General features: G+C 39.6%; 1 protein-coding gene across 8 annotated transcripts in view; it reads left to right on the top strand.

Annotated features, from left to right (window-relative positions):
• Positions 1-19,613, top strand: part of PCDH15 (protocadherin related 15) — a 443,438-nt gene that overhangs the window by 380,209 nt on the left and 43,616 nt on the right. For all 8 annotated transcript variants that reach the window (XM_056352005.1, XM_056352006.1, XM_056352009.1 and 5 more), the window contains 2 exons: positions 11,644-11,859; positions 16,164-16,252. In XM_056352005.1, coding sequence (XP_056207980.1) covers positions 11,644-11,859; positions 16,164-16,252 — 305 coding nt within the window. The remainder of the gene's footprint in view (positions 1-11,643; positions 11,860-16,163; positions 16,253-19,613) is intronic.

Here is a 19,613-nt window from a genome sequence, read left to right as displayed (position 1 = left end):
ATGCTAGTTCTGGAAGCCCTGTTCTGGCTCTGCTAGCAAGAAATGCCTTTTTTGTGGAGTCGCAGAAAGAGATACTGTTGTTTGAAAATAAGAATTAGATCTATTGCAGGAAAGCAAAGGAAGGGTTTAAATAGATAATACCTGAGTTGAGGTAATCTGTGTACCTATATCTACTTCAGCCTTTTACATCTGAAGATCAGGGTCTGGAATTTCCTGTTAAGCACAAGTACCAGATAGCGGTTTGACTTCAGTTACAATTTATCCGTGCATTCGTTTTTGAGGAAAGTATCATGACAGAAAACCAAGATCTGTCTTGAAGCTTCTTCTTTCTCCTAAAAGCTCAAAGTCAAAGCTGTTTGTGGCTTTAGCAGAGGGTTTGAATGAACACCACATTGTTCCGTGTTATGTTCAGATACCAGATATGTCCAGTTTCAGCTTCCTGAAGTTTGCAACGCGTTCCTGAGCTGAGCATCAGAGGCCAGGAGGGAGGCCATACTAACATGGCTGCACCAATCGAGAGCTCAGTCTGCTGAAACGCTGGGGCAGCTTTACAAGTGGGCAGGTCTTTTGGGGCACCATGGAGCTGTTTTAACATGGTGCTTCAACCCAGCTCCTGTTGTCTAGTCACTGTGGGTAGAATCACCATGGGAAAAGATCAATGGATGGGTGGATTAATTGCAGTAATAGGAATGGCTGCTATTTAGATATTGATATGGCTCCTGCAGTTAGATGTGATTTACAGGGTATGCCTGCTTTCATTTGCCATTACTGTAATTAAATTAGTTAAGCATAATCATCATAGTGGCAGGCACTTACCAGTAGTTAACGTTTAGTGGCAGTTTAGGCTAATATAATTTTTCCCTTTTATCAAATGGGAGATAGAAATGATGAGCCAAGAGAAGTTAGTTTGGAAGTACTAAATGGTACGTGGTTAACAGTGTAGACACTAAGGAGGTTCAAAAATTATTATCTGGGTAGAAATTCACTGTGTCTTTATTTTATAAAGAGAGTATGCCGGTTACATCAAGCAAGAGGTAAACAATATTTTAAGTTTTAAAAAATGTATCTGGTTTAAAAAGAAAAATAGTCTGAAATGTCAGAACAACATTGGTATTAATACCAAGAGGGGCTTGTATTGCAGGAAAGGACTAACAGCTGTGTTTATGCCCAGATCCTTACCTCCAGGCGATCCCTGCCACACCAAGATCCACAGGGGCTTCTTCCAGCAATTGTCCAGGCCAAGGCATGTATTAAGGTGCCCCCAGCTCTCTTCCTAGGCGTGCAGCTGTGTTTTCCCAGAGGAAAGCAGGGGTATGTGCAGAGCAGTTCCTGCTCAGGCTTTGCCCTGCCTTATTAGTGTCCTGATGACATTCCCTTTAGCTGTAGGCAGATCTCCAGCTTAGTCTCATTTTAGCATTTAATAAGTTACTCTCAACTACCTCTCTGTCTTTGTACGGTATTATTTACACATAAGAATGCCCCATTTTTGATGAGTGTAATTTATATAAAGATAAGACTACGAGCTTTATGGCCCAATGCAAATACTACAGCTTTCAAATAAAAAAAAAAAAAAACCCAAACACAATTAGTTCCTCTTTAACATATTTAATGATTTGCTGTAGTCATAAACTTTTAATATAGTAGCTTATATGAATCAGTTTTAGATGAATTTGTCAAATATACTCTGTGGCTTAATCAGAATTTCCCCTCTCCCATCAAAGCACAAGTCTTCCCCTCTTGAAAAACATTTTGTAAAGCACCCGAGTCTTGGTGCTAATTATGCCATGCAGCCTAGTGAGCAGCACTGGGAGTAAGAAATAATGCAACTGCCATCGGCCAAACAAACAAAATGCAGGAGAGAAGAAAACTAGTACTGAGTACATAATCTTACACACAAACTGAGCTTAGAGACAAATAGGCCAATAAAATATTATATGAACACTCATCATCATCAAAATGCTTACGTATGTGACTAAGACAAATACTATGGATTGCTTCTCCCAGCTCTGTAAGGTGCAGCCGTTTTTCTGGCAGCAGCAACCACTCTCTTGAAAATATTTATTTGAATATAAAATCTTTTAGAATAGGATAATATGTTGTCTTGCTCTAGGTTTTTAGAAAGATTACTATAAGTAGATAAAAAGGAACCTTGAGCTTAGAAGAATGCCAGAAATCATTATCAAAGTCACTTTTAATTAGAGTTAATTTGGTTAATGATATACCATATGAATTATTCTGCATGAATATGATTGTTTTAAGGCCAGTGTCCTCTGAAAGCTGAAAAGTACTAATGTCTCTTGGAAAATAAATAAAGAACATATTTATTCAAATGGCACTTTTAAACCAATGTTTTAGTCCTTGCAATTTAAAGACCATGTTTATATGGCTAATAGCTCAGCAGGAAATGTGGAGCTGTGTTAAAATACCATTTCTCTGGAAATGATGATTGAGTTTGATTATTGCATCTCAAATCTACAGGCAATTTCACACAGCCATCTTTTTAAGCCTACTTGTTTCCTCTAAAGCCTATCAAGGATACACAATGCACAGATAAGATCTGTTGAGTCCAGGTTGGTGATTTGATGCAAGGCCAAAGGGCAGTCAGGAGCCATGGTGGGTAGGACAGCTGCAGTACATCTTGGTTGCTGCTTATTTGGGTTTCCCTTTCACTTGCAATGATTACGTTGTGCCTGCAGTGGGGGAACAGCTAGAACAGAAGTCTGGATAATCACTTCAATTACAGTTCTGGTGGTGCTCAGAAAAAGGTTTCAGGTGTTGGACAGTCCTGATGGGGATTGGTGCTGTAATAACCTCTTATGCTTGCTCCCCTTTTCTGCAATTCTCATTTTTTTCACAGAATTTTCAACATATATGAGCCCATTTCCATGACTAAAGGCCTTTTTGTGCTTTTTGTTATGTGTATATTAATTTTAAACAGATGTAATACTCATAACTACTGATTTATGAATGTTGTGGTTTGAGATTTGTTTTGCATTTTGTTATATTAGAATTAGTTGTTTTTCTTTGCAACTGGTATTTCCATATAACTCCCAGTTTTCTCATCACAATTAGAACTAGACTTCCTTTAGCCACATACACAATATTTTCAATCTGCTCTATAAAAACAAAAACGAACATCAACACAATCTTTAGGGAAATTACTAGTAGGAATTGAATTTTCACTATAATGGTATGTTATTAGCCCTTTCTTTTTAAATGTTACTTGCACACTATTAATATTTCTCGTTTGTTGAAGTGCATTTAAACGAGGAAATATCTGAGGTCCTCATTCTAGTAAAGAAACTAAGAGGGCTTTTTTCTGAATTACTCCTCAGTTTATAAAGGTATTTTTGTACCAAAAATGTTTGCAGAAAAGGAAGCTTGACAAGATAAATGCCAGTGAATCAGTCTCTGGAAGTGGCTGACCCTGTATTTGATAGAAATGGCTGTAATATGAAGCCAGCAGAGAGGTTTGATGATGATGGTAGGAGCCACTGGAGTCTGAAATGCAGTTTCATCCTGAAGGAAACTTGGTTCTTACAGTATGGTTGATCACATCTTCATTTCAGACTTTTGCTGTGTTTTGCGCCCCTTTCTGATAGGCTTAGTAATAGAACTTCATCTTTGTTACTGTTTAAATATCTTAATATGCAGAACAGCAAAATAAAATAAAGCCATTTTATGCTTTTTTTACCTTAATGACATGCAAGAGAACAGCAATTACTCTTCACTTAACTGTAATCCTTGAAAGCAATCTATCATAGCAGTTGCCCAGTACCCTAAAGCAATTAGTAAAACAAATGTTTAAAAATCTGGGTAATGGCTGTGTGTTACATACAGAGAGAATACCAGGATTATTTTTTTGCCCAGACATATTCATCCATGTTAAATCTTCGGTTATTTTCTATTCATGCATATAACCTCTAGATTTATTTTGGTACTTCCTTTTTCTGTGGGATAATAAGTAAATCTTCAGAGTGGCAAGTTTCTATAAAAGTGAGATCCATCCCGAGGCACCTTGAGACAGCCTTCTGCTGTGAAAAACAAAGTGTTCCCTTCTCTAATTTTGCTTTTGTATGTACACAAGAGAACAACTTCTGTGTGAAAATAAACTGCTTTGCCAGCCACAATCTTTTATTATTTAAAATATAATTTATGAATCATAGAGTAATCTGTAGGGAGAAAACATACTTGGTAGAAGTGAAAATCTACTTTGAAGCCTATTTGCAGTTACAACAGCACACCCTGAAACGCGCATCTGCTGTAACATCTGGCCTCTGACAGGAAGCTGCTTGCCCTGCTAAGAATAATAATACAGTAATTCCAAGCACACAGGTGATTTACTTCAAAGAATGTATCTCTATAGAATATGTTAGCTTGCTAAACTTTTTACTATAAAAGCCAGTACTATTTTTTTCCTTTGGCAGCCTTCAGAAAAACTACTACTACCCTTTGTGATTTTTTTTCAAATGTAATAGTAGATTATTTCAATTACTATGTCATTTTCCAGCATTTTTAAGACTGTTAGTCCTGCACGTGCCTTCCAGATTAAGGTACCTTCTACAGGGGCTGGAAGGGGGAAGTATACCTGGAGTGTTCACAATGCTGGGTCATTCCCATCCCATCCCATGGATCAACTGTGTGGTCTGCCCTCCCTCCCAGCACACACATGTAAACCTACTGTATTGAGTGCTAATTGCTATTGGTATAGCAGAAAATGCTATAAACCCAATGTTTCTCTCATGGTTTAACTCCAGCCAGCAACCAAGTTGCTCGCTCGCTTCCCCCACAATGGGATAGGGGAGAGGATCGGAAGAGTAAAAGTGAAAAAACTCATGGTTGAGATAAAGACAGTTTAACAGGTAAAGCAAAAGCTGCACACGCAAGCAAAGCAAAACAAGGAATTCATTCGCTGCTTCCCATCAGCAGGCGGGTGCTCAGCCATCCCCAGAAAAGCCGGGCTCCATCACACGTAATGGTTATTTGGGAAGATAAACACCATAATGCCAAATGTTCCCTCTTCCTTCTTTCCCCAGCTTTATATACTCAGCATGATGTTTAATGGTATGGAATATCCCTTTGGCCGGTTCAGGCCAGCTGTCCTGGCTGTGTCCCCTCCCCATTCCTTGTGCCCCTCCAGCCTTCTCGCTGGCAGGGCCTGAGAAACCAAAAAGTCCTAGACTTGGTACAAACGTTACCCAGCAACAACCAAACCCATCCGTGTGCCATCAACATTGTTCTTACATCAAATCCAAAACACAGCACTGCACCAATTAAGAAGAAAATTAAACCTATCCTAGCTGAAATCAGGACAGTTTCTAACGTTTTTTAAAATAGAAGCTTGGGAACACCCCTTACTCAACAATTTTCCCATGAGACAGCCTATCAAAATCAATCCATGTTTCCACACCTTGGGGTTTTTGTCACCATTGGAGGAAAAAAGTGTACAATTCTCATTCACTTTTTTTTCTTACTACCTGTATTTCTCAGAAGTTTCCGTGGGGCTGGGGTTTAATTGGAGTAGGCCCATCAGTGATCAACAATATGCTTAGCAGAGTCCGTTCTTTTCCTCTTGGTGTGCCTTTGCAAGTATGCCTAACAAATGATGCATTTAAGGCATGAATTAGGTAATCTTTGGTTCCATGCAGCAGTCTTGAAAGGTGATTATTTTACATTTCTCAAGTCTGCAGATTTCTGCGGGGAATATCACAGTGTGAGGTATAGCTATGGCTGCACAATCACAGCGTTACAGTAGGGCATTTATCCCCTCACCTAGAAAGACTTGTAAAAGCAATGCCATGTGGCATGATATTGCCACCAGAATTGTCAGTGGCTTCTTTGGGATAAGCATTAAAATCTTCATTAACAGTAACTCCTGAAGCTATTGCATAATCATCAGACAGTTACAGTTTTTATCTTTATCAGCTGGAGCTAAATTCAAACTAGCTGCTTAGAGTTAAATGCAATTGTTAATTTTAAACGTTTTCCAGTCTCCCCAGCAGAGTCACCCTTAATCATGAGCCTGAGGATGCTAATAGGGCTTATAAAATGAATGGGACTGGGCTGCTGGGTTTTTTTCTTCTTCCTAGCAGATGGCAGGTTCAATTGTTTCCAATCAGTTGCTGGCACAAAAAATAGCTTTTAGAGCAAGACCATTTTTGCCAGTAGGAATTTACAGATTGTTGAATATTTTTCAGCTCTGAAGCCACATCTGCCGTTGTACTGTTTTAGAGGCGGTTTTGGTTTGTGATTGTATAGACACTTAAGCCAGTAAGTTTGTTGTAGCTATTGCAGTTTCCCTCTTTTTCCCCTGTATTTCTTCACTACAGTGCTCTTTTTCACAGCTACCTGTCTCTAGCACTTTCAAACTCATGGTCATCAGTTTGGTTTTGCCATAGTCTGCCTTGGAAATTTGTAGCTTTGCATCTCCTGGCATCTGCTTCTCAAACTTAACCTCCTTTACAGAGTTCTTTCCACCAAATTCTCAGCTGTGAGATATTTGGACAGCTTTTAGGGACAGCTGCTGTGTGAGGTGCTCACATGCAACCCAAGTCTTGTGTTAATTAATTACACCAGAACAACACATACTAAGACAAACTGTAACTGGTTACAGAGGCACCACTGAAGGGATCTCCATCACTCCTGGTTTTCAGCTCATTTATTTTCATCTCTTGTCTTCTAGACATGCAGCTTGGCTCAGCTCTAGTGAGTCCTTTATATTTCCATACTTGAGCTAATATTTTTTTCCCTCTCAGTCCTCCTAAAGGTGAAAACCAAACTAAACAGGAAGTACCCTTCTGCTTCCTCTCTGTTTTGAGGGAACAGATGTGTTAAAAGCACTTTTTTTTGGCAGCAAAGCAGCTGTACAATTCATCCATTTGCTGCTGTGGTGCTGGGCTGAATTAGACATTGCTTCTCTGAGAGTGAACCCTGCACTGACAGCATCCGTCTCTTGGCTGCCTCTGCAGTGCCAGGAATTTTAACGTTTCTAATAGCTTGCCACGAGTTGTGCTGGCAGTCCTTGTGGAGGGGATGTAGTTACCGAGATTACTTGGCTTATTAATCTTTTTTCTCCAAGAGAGATAGCTGCCAATATAATTATAAAAAATAACTGTTAATGACTTTGCAGTAAATACCCTCAATGCTAGGGCCTAAAGCAGCATATTTCAGGTGATACCTGGCTGGTGTAATGTGGTTTTGTGATGGGGTTAGGGAGCACCCTAACAATTGTGCTTCTTCCTCCATGGGAGAGGATGGGTAAGGGCTGGAGGCAGCGTGCAGTGATGCCGATGAAACTCCATTTGTGTGAGCACGCTTACGCTCAGTTACAGGAAGGTTGAATTTGGCCTGGTAATTCCTAAAATCATACATATTTATCAGTACTCAATCACAGCAGAGTTTAGGAGGCATCTATATTTCTTTCACATAACAAAAGGAAGATATACTGCTGTAATATTAAGATTAAGTATAGCTCTTTCTCTTCTTTGACAGTCATAATGCAACTCTTGAGATGTCGTATATCTCTTCCTAATAAAGTGTCAAAAATATTTACCTTCAGGACAAATTACGAGAATAGCAAACATCCTTACTCTGTACTAAAGGAGTTGGTACATTAATGTCAGCAGCTCACAAGCTCTCTCTGGTGGTCCTGCAAAGCTGAACGTTGCACTGGGTGGCAATTAGGTTTGATCAAAGGATAAAGAGTGGAGAAAGGGGGGCGGGGGGAATAGAAACAGCAAAGTTAAAGTTAAAACATTTGGAATTGGAATCTGGTGATTTTTACGAGTTCCTCAGGCTGTTTTGCACCTGGCTTTGCTCATCTGTGTGTAGATGGTTTCTGGAATGGAAATAGCCTGAACTGTAGTGATACAGAGGCCATTGATTTCTCTGGAAAGTGCCATTTAGTTCTCAGAACTTCTGAAAATTAACTTGTAGCCTGTCTACCAGCTTTGGGCGTCTGAAATGTAGGCTTTTAGAGGCTGCATGCTTAAAATTTCAAAATGCCTCTTTCACTGGGAGTTTCATGCATAAACTCAGCTGCAAGACTTACCGTACCGTTACTTCTAAGCAACTACAGTAGTGTTTTGACATTTGTTCAGAAAGCCTGACTTTATTTAATGTGTGTGCTTGCAATATCAATATCCTAATTTGGATCCAAATTTTGTTTGTCCTTAGTTTCACACAGATACAAGTGTGAAATGCTGAAGGTGAAATTGATTTCTGTTGTTATTGAAACAAACTACTATTAAAAGTCTTATCTTTCTGTTCAGAAAGAATTTGCTGATATTAAAAAATATGATAGCCTTATGGCCCAGCTGAACCACTCTAATAAATTCATTTTAACAAAGAAATTGGCTTTTTATTGAAAGGGTGTAATGCTCATCCTGCATGGCAACTCCAGAGAGCCTTTGCCAGTTAGCTGGGCAGTTGCTGTAAATCCTGTCTCACTACAGTGCAGACTCCAAAGGAGCCAGATCAGATATTGCTCCCCTCCCTGATGCTATATGCCTCACATCCCAAAGAACATGCCACATGGGGTTCCAGGATTTTTTGGGGTTTTTTCCCCCCAGCTCCATTACCAACATGCAAAGCTGAGTGTGGATAGGTCAGTGGGTTTTTCCAGACTTGTCTTTTCTGTACTTGCCCATACTTAGATGCATGCACAGTGATTTGTTAGGTATGAGGCAAGGAAATTATTAATTAAAAAATTTAGCTGGTCTGCATCACCATGAAATAATTTTCAAAGAGGTTTCTTCCTTGTCTCTTGGGTGGCACATAGGCGGCCTTTTAGCTGGATTGCAAAATACTATTTTTTATGTATTCAAGTGTCTCCTGCTGTTTCTTTACTCAGAGCAATTTTAGTAGTAACAGTAATCACATGGAATCTTTTAGTTGTAATTTTAAGACTTCCTTTGCATTTAGTTAAAAACAGATACTTGAAAAGAAATACCTGATTTTTATATGTGTACAGGGTACCCATGCCCAGGTAGGAGCTGAGGGGTCTCTGGGAGGAGAGGCTGGGGCTGCCCCAGGCCAGGCACAGCCCCTTCCAATGGCTCCAGGGCCAGACACAGCTGAGGTGGTGTTTTAAGTTTTGTCTTTGTTTCTCACCATCCAAATATATTTTATGGCAGTAAATTAAATTAATTTTCTTCAAGTTTAGTCTGTTTTGTCTGTGATAGTGATCGATAAGTGAGCTCCCTGTCCTTATCTCAACCCGTGAACTTTTCCACCCTGTTGAGGAGGGGGTGAGAGAGTGGCTGGGTGGGCCTTGGGCAAGTGGCCAAGATCAGCCTGCCACGACATGCTAATTTAAGAACACATGAGGTCAAACTGTGGTGGGACTAAGATTCTGATATGGTCAGTGAAGCTGTATTGCTGCAGGAATGAAGTTAACCTGTTGTGCAAATCAGGCATTTATGCACTTCTTAAAAGGGCTGACTTGAGCTCGGTGCTGAGTGCTCACATTTAGTTTTCAGCCCGTAATGACTGTTAGCACCTGCATATCAACCTGACTTTTAGGTACAGCCACTTTCTCGCTTCCTTGTGCCATATAGCTTGTTTTCACATATATTTGTTCCTTCAGCAATTTACTTGTCAAAGCTAAAGCCAAAAATGAGCCTAGTCCTGAAAATCCACCTGTCAAGCTCCCGTCTGCTGGTTTCGTGGTGTTTTGGGGTTGTATTTACCCATGCCAGTTGGATAGCAGGAGTGCTGTGGAAAAGCTCACTGCTATCTTTACCTTTTGACTGACAGAATAAGGTAAATTTCAGAAAGCTTTTAACCTTCCCCATCTTTCCTAAAAATGCTAATAAAGGGGTTTGAGATCACCCAAGAGGTAGTAACCTTGATTTTAAAAGCCTTATAAAAATGTTATAGAAGCAGAGAACACAAACACTTTAACACGTTTTATATTTATGCTTTTCGTAGCCAAGCCAGATAAAGCTTTGTCAATTTAGAGGAAAACAAAATATTTACCAAGGATGCAAGGACCATTTTAAACAGTTCTGTCTCTGTGATGAGTGGCAGCCAGGGTCATTGTGGGAGCTCATCTTTTGGGCAGCTCAGCAGGGCAGCAGTCTGCTATATGAAACATGTTTGCTACCTCTAGATAAACCAGCTCAGATATTATTGCTTAAGCGCTGTATAGTTATATCTATTCCATCTGGTCTGATAGCAGTTGGAGTAGCATGGAAAGCACATACAGCTTTGAGTACCTGGATCGTTCATCTGTGTGGGTATCTCTTGATGGTGTGCAGTGCAATCACTGAGCTGCGTAGATTTGCTTGTTGCATCTCCTCACTGGTATTCCCTGAAAATTATCAGAAAATAAAGACAAAATAGGAGTTAGTAATTTACTAAGTTTCCACCTTATAGATCTTGTCCACTGGTGGTGAGGAAACAATTAATGATGATCAGCGGCTGTTTACTGAAGGCTTAATGACCTTGCACAGATAATGCTTTTGTAGGTGGCAGTGGCTTATCATGGTAAGCTATTCATGCAGCCATAAACCCTGACTAGATTGCGATGGTTTTGTTTTTAAGTCATGGTGAAGTGCAGATTTTACACAGACACCTGCATCTTTTTGAAGTTAAGAGTGTTTTTTCTACAACATTAGTTTAAGCTACAGGCTTAAGAAGTCATGCCAATATTTTGATAAAAGCCTACTAATAGATGCTGAAGTGTCCCAGATGCTGAGGCAGTGCCCAAGTCTAATGAGTGGGCAAATGTACAAGCGGTAATTAACTACCATCTCGCTGACCCCTTCCATAATGGAGGACATGAAAGCATTATAAGGGTCCTCAGAAACACTCGTATCTGAATATGGGTACTACCTTTTGAACAGGAATATCATTTGTACAAAGGAGCAGGTCTGGAGAAGCCATAACAGGGTTACGCAGGGTTGTCAGGCACAAGGCAGGTGACATAACATAGCTCATAGGGCTGCCTCATTGCTGCCAGCACTGTGTCCTAATTCTGCAGCAGTTCAGCAAGGGGAGAATGCCAGGGCAGCTTTGTGTCCTATGCTGGGTCTGTACATTGGATCCATTGTGCAGCATTTCAGGAATGCCACACAATCCTTTCTTTTTACTTTTTTTTTTTTTTTAATAAAAAATTATGACATTACTCCAAAAATACATGTGCTCAATCAGTAAGAGTGCAGAATATCTCTACGAAGAGGGAAGAAAGAGCGAAGACATTCATGTTGTGTAAGTTTGTGAATGTATTGCTGGTGGTTTTTTTCTTTAATATTTAATTGTCGACAAGAATTTGGCAGTGGATGTTTCTTAGAATTGAACTCTTCTTACCTGTTTAGTTTGTTGCAGACTTGAAAAGTCCATTTATATTTGTCAGGCATTTTTTGTTGGGTTTTTTTTTTGTGTTTTTTTTTTTCTTTTTAGCAGTTTAATGTGCCAACACAGGAGAAAGAAATTGCTGGAAAAGCAAAACTGTATGCAGCAAAGTTAAATGAACCATTTCAAGTAATAGAAATATCTGCTCTCTGTGATCTACTTTTTTAAATGTCAGAGTGGAAGAGATTTGCTGGACCAATATGCAATTTTATTTAAAGGACAAGGTTAATGATTCTTTGCATGCATGTTTACTTTATTTGCCTCTGCTTGTTTTCCTTTTCCTATTAGGCTGATGATAAAGACACTGGGAATTACAGTGCCATGCAATACAGACTCATCATTCCTCCAATCAAGGATGGTAAAGAAGGTTTTGTGATTGAAGCTTACACAGGGCTAATAAAAACTGCTATGCTGTTCAAAAATATGAGAAGATCCTATTTCAAGTTTCAGGTCATTGCAACTGACGATTATGGAAAAGGACTGAGCAGCAAAGCAGAAGTACTTGTAAGTATGAGCCAGGCATTATCTTTACAGAATAATTCCTGAGGAAATTCACACACTACACAAAGTTTTATTCCAGGCAGACCTATAGGATGGCCATAAACTGTGTGTACTTAATCTGTTTAAGTCACTGAAATAAAGCTTTTTCTTGTGCTCATGTTTCACAGGAGAGATACTGATCTCAGTTACCACACTAGACATGAGGTTCAGTATTTTATTGATTCAAGGGGCCATCATTAACGGTTTAATTTAGATTCTAATTGTTTGCATTAAACATGGACCTAGGTTATGTTTTGGGTGCTTTGAACCCAGGTGGTAGCAAAGAAAGTGCTGGTTTCATGCATTAGAAGTATCGAACAAGTGGCTGGACACAAGCGTTTACAGATCATATCCACCTGTTCCGTAAGCCAGCAAGGTGCAGCCAGCTCCTGTATCAAAGCTGTGAAGCAGAGTTAGCACGGTAACCCCAGTAACTAAGCCAAGCTGCAAACTTGCTAACTTGGGCTGTATTCTATGTTAACGTGAATATGTAACTTGAGATCTGGTGTATCATGCTGTGGAGGCAATATCTCAGCAAACAGTCTGGAAAGGTAGAATTCAGGTGACTTACTGGGGAAAGCCAAGGTTGCCATGTCTTAGTTGGCTATGTCTTAGTTACTCATGTCCAGAAGGGAGACAGACACAAGGTATAATTTTGGGCTGAAACTGTACTTTCAAGTTTTCAGGGAAGCAACATTTCAAAACTGGCACCACCTTTAGGCCTTGAGCTCGGGGGTTTGGGCTGAGTGAAGGACATTGACTTGGTGCAGTCCCAGAAACTATCAAAGCTTAATTTCTTTAAAGCCTCTATAACTTGATGGATTGGATTAATATTAGCATAATGTCATAGGGATGAAGTGCATTATCTAGTTCATGAGAACACTGTCAAATGATACAGATGATAGCCATAATACTTGGTATATTGAGTTATGCAGGAATTCAGCAAATAAACATAATGTATGATGTCCTCATGCTTGACCTCCCAAAATGATAGGGCATTCTCATGCAATTTATGCAGTAATGGTATATTAAAATATAGCCAGAAGGTATCGACATTAAAATTAGAAAGTGAAGTATGTCTCATTAATTTATAGAGGTATCTTTAGGTTGTCTGAGTGAGTGATGATGAGCAGTACACTCTGTTTTTGAGGAAGGTGTGAAAGTTTAGAGTAGCTGTAGATACAATGACAGACTGACACCATTCCACCATGAAAGTTTGGGTTTGCACTCAGCATGATCCATACGTGAAGATCCTTTCTAACTAGACTAAGCTGTTCCTGGGCTTCATCATTTGATCAGAATTTGTCCTACTGTCACCGTGGTGTCAGGTTCTCACACTAGGAGGTGTTACTCCTTTCAATACAAGCTCAAGGAGTGCACATAGATGAAGGAAATCAGTTTAATTACTCACATGCAAAAGAATAAGATGTGACAGAAGAAGATAGGCTTACACTGGGAGGAGGTCTAGGGAAAAGAAGTGTGGCAACACCAGAGGGGCAGTACCGGGAAGAACCTGATCAGAGCAAGGTATCCTCCAGAACTGGGGCCAGGAGGCTTCCTCAGAGCACTTGCACAGCTCTGTGAGCAGCAGAAGCTGCCAAATCCATTGGTAAAATGTCTTCATGCTGTAGGGGACCGTCAGAGTGAAGGATATCGGTCTGTTCCTGCTGACTGGGACTGGCAGGATGGCTCAAGTTCAGACATCTGTGGGTCTACAGTTTGGTTCCATGCGATGGAATTTCCCTTTTTATCTTCTGTGAGATAAAAGAAAGAAATAAGAAATGACGTTTTAAAGTAAGTTTGCTGTCAGTAAGCACTTAAAGGTATTAAGTAAGTGTGGATAGTGAACATTCACTATGATATGATCTTTAATCAAATGTTTGTTGGGGTTTGGAGGAGGGTCCCAAGGCCCCTTCCTCATTGAGCTGTCAGCATTAGCTACTCCCAGGAATCCATTGGTGCTCTACAACGATCAAGACTGTAGGCTCTGCCTTGTTTGCTTTCAAAAATTGTGAAGTACCTAGTGAATGAAGCATGGGATCAAAGCGATGTTGCTTACAGGCTAGTGGTTATCAACAATTATATGTTTTCCCTGCCTCAGCTGAAGACTTCCAGTTGGTTGTGCTGCTACTCTGATTTAATGTGGAACTTTCCTATTCCCAGCAATGTGTTCTTCAGCTACTTATGGACATGAGACATCTGAACTTGCTGACTTCCAGCCCTATAATTGAGGCTGGTGCCTGCTATTTAGGAGCAGAGCACCTGGGTGTATTTTTTTTCTCAGTAGACAGGAAGTAGCAAAAGCTTTTAAAGGAATGGTGGGTTGGGTGATAACTGTGCCCCAAAAACCTTGCAGAAAGCAGTGATGGTGGTGCCTCAGGAGTAGCCTTGGCTTTCCCACACCTCCCACCTCTGCCCCAAGCATGCTTCTGTCTCTTCTCCAGTGGAAGGGAACAGTTTTTCCCAGCTTTTGTTACAATGTAATTAAATTGGACTTAGTTCCTCAACTTAATGCTATTATTTATAATTGAAAAATGGAAGCCTTTACAAGTGTGGACAGAAAGCAAGTTAATGTTACTATAGTAGCTTTAACTTTTTATTGACTTTTATTGAACACCCTATTCTACTATACCTTGTTATGAATGTGGGTTTATTTGTATTTTTGTATATGAACAAGTAGTTGTAATTGTATTACAATTATATCAAAAGAACTATTGCCTTTTTTTAAGTGTTACATTTATGCAGTAGTCGGTACGTAGGGGCATAGGGGTTGCTTGAATTGGTTAATGTAGTTAATTCTATTAATCTGATCACTGCTTTAGAGTTCCTTTCAATGATCTTAGTCTAAAATTCAGTTTGAGTTCATTATAATTCAGTTTTTCTTACACAGTAGTCTGTACGTGCTGATCAGTGTATCTGATGACATTTCAAGAACATTTAAATATTTAAAGTTAAATTAAGCTTCAAAGCTGGTGACGCAGTGTTTGATGTGAAAGTGTGTATTATTGCTTGCCTGCTGAAGTGCTTACAGGGCTCAGGCTTCTCTTGAAAATCGGGGGTTGGTTGTTTGTTTTAGAATAGAATTGGCTTACTCTCATTTTTTAATGTATTGGGTTTAACTTTGTCCTAATTTTCCAAATTTACCTCCAGAATCCTCTACAGGGAGTATAGGTTTGGAGTGTAATGTTTGCCATCAGGTCTATATGGACATAAACCAAGTTTTAGGAAACATTTTCTCCACTAGTATGGGACAGTAACTGTTCCTTTCACAACCTAAGAGGAGGTTGGCTGTGCTAGTGAAGAAAGAGCTATTAGAAAATGAAAAAATATTTAAAAGGGAGCAAAAAGCATGCAATCATTTCACTGGAAGGCAGCCTTTTCCTGGGATAAAAATAGCTTCAGGAGACTAGATCGGGAGATGCGCACAGCGTTTGCCATCTCTGCTGAATATGAAGCATGCATGTAGTCCCTTGTGCATGCTGACCGTCCAACCTGCCATTGAGAAACAGAAGAGTTACACTGTGGTTTTGTAGCAGAAAACACTAGTGTGAGATACTTGCTCTGAGGTCAGTCTGTTCTTTGGTGGAATCCTGGAATTTTTTATTTATTTATTTTATTTTTTAAACAAAGCACACAAGTATTGGGTGTATTAGAGAGAATTTTTTTCTGGCATATTAAAGAAAAAAGTTAAGTTGTAAAATGTACATGGTTATGTACAATTTTATGCTATATGGAGGGAGAAGCTTAAAAAAAAGGAGATTCAAATAAAAACTTTCACTGATAAGTTCAAACTAAATGGACAATTTCCTCAGTGATTTTCTAAAAAAGTACCATTGATTTCGTTGAATTAATCTTGTATTTGCATTTACATTGGTGAAAATTGCATATCTCCAAGGTTGGATATTCCTAGTCAAGTCATAAAAAATACCAAAATGCTAAGTAATTTTGAATATGGCACTTGCAAGAGCAGTGATTCTGTAAGTAAAGTCTAAGCTATGAAGAAGAGGTTTCGTAGTCCCCACCTTAAAAATCATTAATTCTGATGTAGTCCTGCAATTACAGCTCTAGCTAAACTTTTGCCTGCTGTTCATTGGTTTTGGCTGCCAAACAAAGCATGATTTCCCAGCTCTTTTATTCAGAATTAGAAGTGAGAAATCCATCTATCAGGGCATGGCTGTGAAGGCAGGAAAGTAATTATTCCATTCTTTTTGTATCAGGAGTATGTAATGCATGGGAGCGCCAACTGAATTTCACTCTTTTGTTTCCAGGTCTCTGTGGTCAATCAGTTGGACATGCAAGTCATCGTCTCTAATGTTCCTCCCACCCTTGTGGAACAAAACAAAGAACAACTCATAGGGTAAAAAATTTATTTACTCTACAAATATCAAGACAATTCCCTGGTTTTGTGTTGAGATTCAGCGAGGAGTGCTCCCTTTATGCCATGATCTCCCTTTTTGCCAAAAGACTTGAAAATGAGAAAGCAGATGGTTTGATGGGGAGCACAACTGCCCCCCCTGCCCCCAGCTGGCTGGACTGACAGCACTGGCCCCTCCAAATCCGTATTTTGCTCGTCCTCTGGAGATGGCAGAGGTACAGCACTCCTTTGCTTGTGCATTCACCCACTTTGCAGACTGAAATTTGCTTCAGAGCTGCCCCTAATATAGACCCGTAGTGGAGCCTCCAAACACTGAGCACAGAAACTGCAGCTGTCAAAATCTGGGATGTAAATAAAGCACATCTCCAAAAGGCTGGGGCAGCATGTCTCAGTGAGCTGTATTGCTTTCTCAGTGAGCTGTATTGCTTCACTGTGATTTTATTTGAGCAACGTGGCTGTAAGGGAAAGCAGAATTTAGAAAATTTATACTGGTGCAATTAATACCACTAACATCATTACATGACATTTTAATTGCAAAAAACTGGTAACAAGGTGTCATTATTCAGGCCTAGCAGGTATAAAATGTTGTGATGGGGTGGGGGTGGGTGGGGTGGTAATTGGAAACATTAATGCTTTGCAATAAAAGCAATGCATTTTACTATACTGGAAGACAGCTACAATCCTTTTGGTCAAGTATGTTTTGTTAGCACTCATACATCACGACATCATCAGCTTCCAGGACTCGGGTTTTCACTTGTAGCTTCTTTTTGTAAGACAAGGACAATTTTCTGTACTTTGTGTCATCAGCCATATAAACATGAATTAGGCAAGATGGGAAAGTAAATACTATAGAAAATAGTTTAAAAACAATCTTTGTACTCTTCTGTCACTTTAATCGGTGATGAATGGCATTTCTCAGATTTCAACAGGTCGGTTCCATCCTGACTGCTGTCATACCTTTACTTCACAGAAATTGAAATACCTTAGGGTTGACGATATGATGACTCACTAGAAAAGAACTGTGCTGTGTCTAAATGGCTGATGTCTTCACTGGGCTAGGAAAAAATATCAATGGATTTGCTTCTGGAGATGTAGGATATATTCCCCTTCTCTCTCTCTGTTTTGAGTGAGGTGTAAGTTTGCTCTGATAGATTCTAACATCAGAAACACTAATTAAGTTGTTCAGGCAATAGCCTATGTTCACAGGGACTCCATTTCCTAGAGCTAAGAATAATAAAGGAGTCTGCTTACTTAACACATAAGGTTTAGCTTTCCAAAAGTGTCAGGCGTTGGTGTTGGCTGAAGAGACGAAAAAGAATGTATCTTTTAGTGACAGTAATAGAAGTTATTTCTGCTTTCCTAAGCCTTCAAGTTCACCTTTGCGTGTTGCACTGTACAAATTCTTCATACTGTAATTTGTGGCCTTCCTGGGCTGCTGTTATCTTGAGTGGAGAGGATGAACACGTGTTCTGTACCATGTGTTTCTACGTGGCATAGGACAGATTTCATGCTAAATTGGACTTAGGCTGTGTTTGAGAACCTCCCAGTTTTGTAGTATCCTGGAGCCACCACAAAAATACAGAGATCTTTTACAGAAGGTGGTTTTAAATCAGGGTGGAATAAGCCTGTGTCGTGGGGCTGAGAGTGTGAACGCTACAATGGGTGACATGGCAAAGACAAGAGCAGATAGCGTGTGGCCCTTTCACCATCCCTGCAAAAATCTCCTTTTGCAAACACTGGAGCAGCTTGTTTCTAGCTCCCAGCAGGTCTCAGCAGTGTTCAGTGCCTCAGCAATAAATTGTGCCATAACCATACCCTCACTCCTCTCCTCTGGGGCCCAGAGGAATAGCTGGCATATCCTGCCAGTCTTGGAAAACAGCCCAGAGCCACATTCCTCAGTCTCCGTTCTCAAAAAAACTCTTTTCTGCCAGGTTGGAGTCTTTTAAAACTTGTTTCATGCTGTTCTGGCCCTTGTGCGTGGAAGTCTTTGACAGATGCGTAAATATTTCACAGTGAATGAAGCTTTTGAATGAGTACAAAAATAAAAAGTACAGCCAGGTTTTGAGTTCTCAAAATTAGCTTGGGAACTCTTTACCTTCATGAACAGTGTGAGGCCGGCTAGTGAGTATAGCATGAGAATTTCACTTCTAAGGATAAGCATTAAGGACAACTTTTGCCAAAAGAGATTGCATTAACTTGTTTTAAGTTGTTGCAGTCTTTACTAAAAATATTTTCAGAGAGCAAAAGTCTCAGAAAGAATTTTGTATATGTGTACCTCTCTGTTTCACAGAGAAATATATTTATTTAATTGCTATCTTCAAACTTCTTGGATTTTCCTCCTGAAGCTTGAAAGATTGCGCTCTCAATGTTTTTGTAAAGGCTTTAATAATTCATGCAGGACATACAAACAAAATAATAGGAATTTGTGATTTTTCATGCACTATGTGGAGGATACGACCACGTGTAAAGGGAAACCAAATAATTTGGAGACCTTCTCAGGCTAAAGTACTTTTGCCCCAAGAGGTTTCTGAACCATTCAAATCATGCACCAATTTATAAAATCAGAACACTTTGTATAATTCATTAACAGATTAAAAGACTGTATCATTAACTAAATTAGGCACTACAGAGGTTATTCGGCTCTTTCTCCTCTCTTTTTGGCACTGGAGTAATAATAAATATTAATCTCTGAAAAATATAGTATTTAATACCAATTGCAATACTTGGTGATGGGGAATGTTAGGGAAGTGTGTAGTGATTTTTCACAATAAAATAAATAGTGATAGAGACAACTTTGGAGAACAAGTTGTTACAGATTCTCCTCAGCTGCCTGTAATTTTCACTTGAGAGTGGATACAAGGTATTAAGAAATACATAGTTTAGTTCTTCCACACTGCAAAGGCTTACTCAGCAGAGCCCTGAGATGTATGTTGGTTAATGGTCCAAATAAAGGAAGCATACCATAGAAGAAAAGATTTAAAACATCACTGTCTATTTGGCTTAGAAGTTTGGGCTTTTTGAGGAATACAATGGGTATGTCTTCAGCTGACATTTGTGATAGTGTTGTGATCCTTTGCAGTCATTCAGTAAGCACCTTGGGTTTCCTCCAACTGCTTTAATTTCATCAACAAGCTTTTCATATCCTCTGGACTGCACATCAATGTCAGATTTGCTATTGCTCTCACCCACTTTAATTATGTCTGTTCAGATAGGTCCATTTACGTCCGCTACAGAAGATGACAGAGAAAACAGCGTGAGGCTTAGTAGAAAATTCAGTGTGTGTTCTGCTCCTTCAGAAAACTTGGTGAAGGCAGACGACACGGTATTCTTTAAATAAAGCAGT

This window comes from Falco biarmicus, chromosome 9 (genome assembly GCF_023638135.1).
Source record: "Falco biarmicus isolate bFalBia1 chromosome 9, bFalBia1.pri, whole genome shotgun sequence".
Taxonomy (NCBI): domain Eukaryota; kingdom Metazoa; phylum Chordata; class Aves; order Falconiformes; family Falconidae; genus Falco; species Falco biarmicus.
The sequence above is the reverse complement of the archived record's forward strand: the minus strand, read 5'-3'. Positions and strand labels throughout refer to the sequence as shown.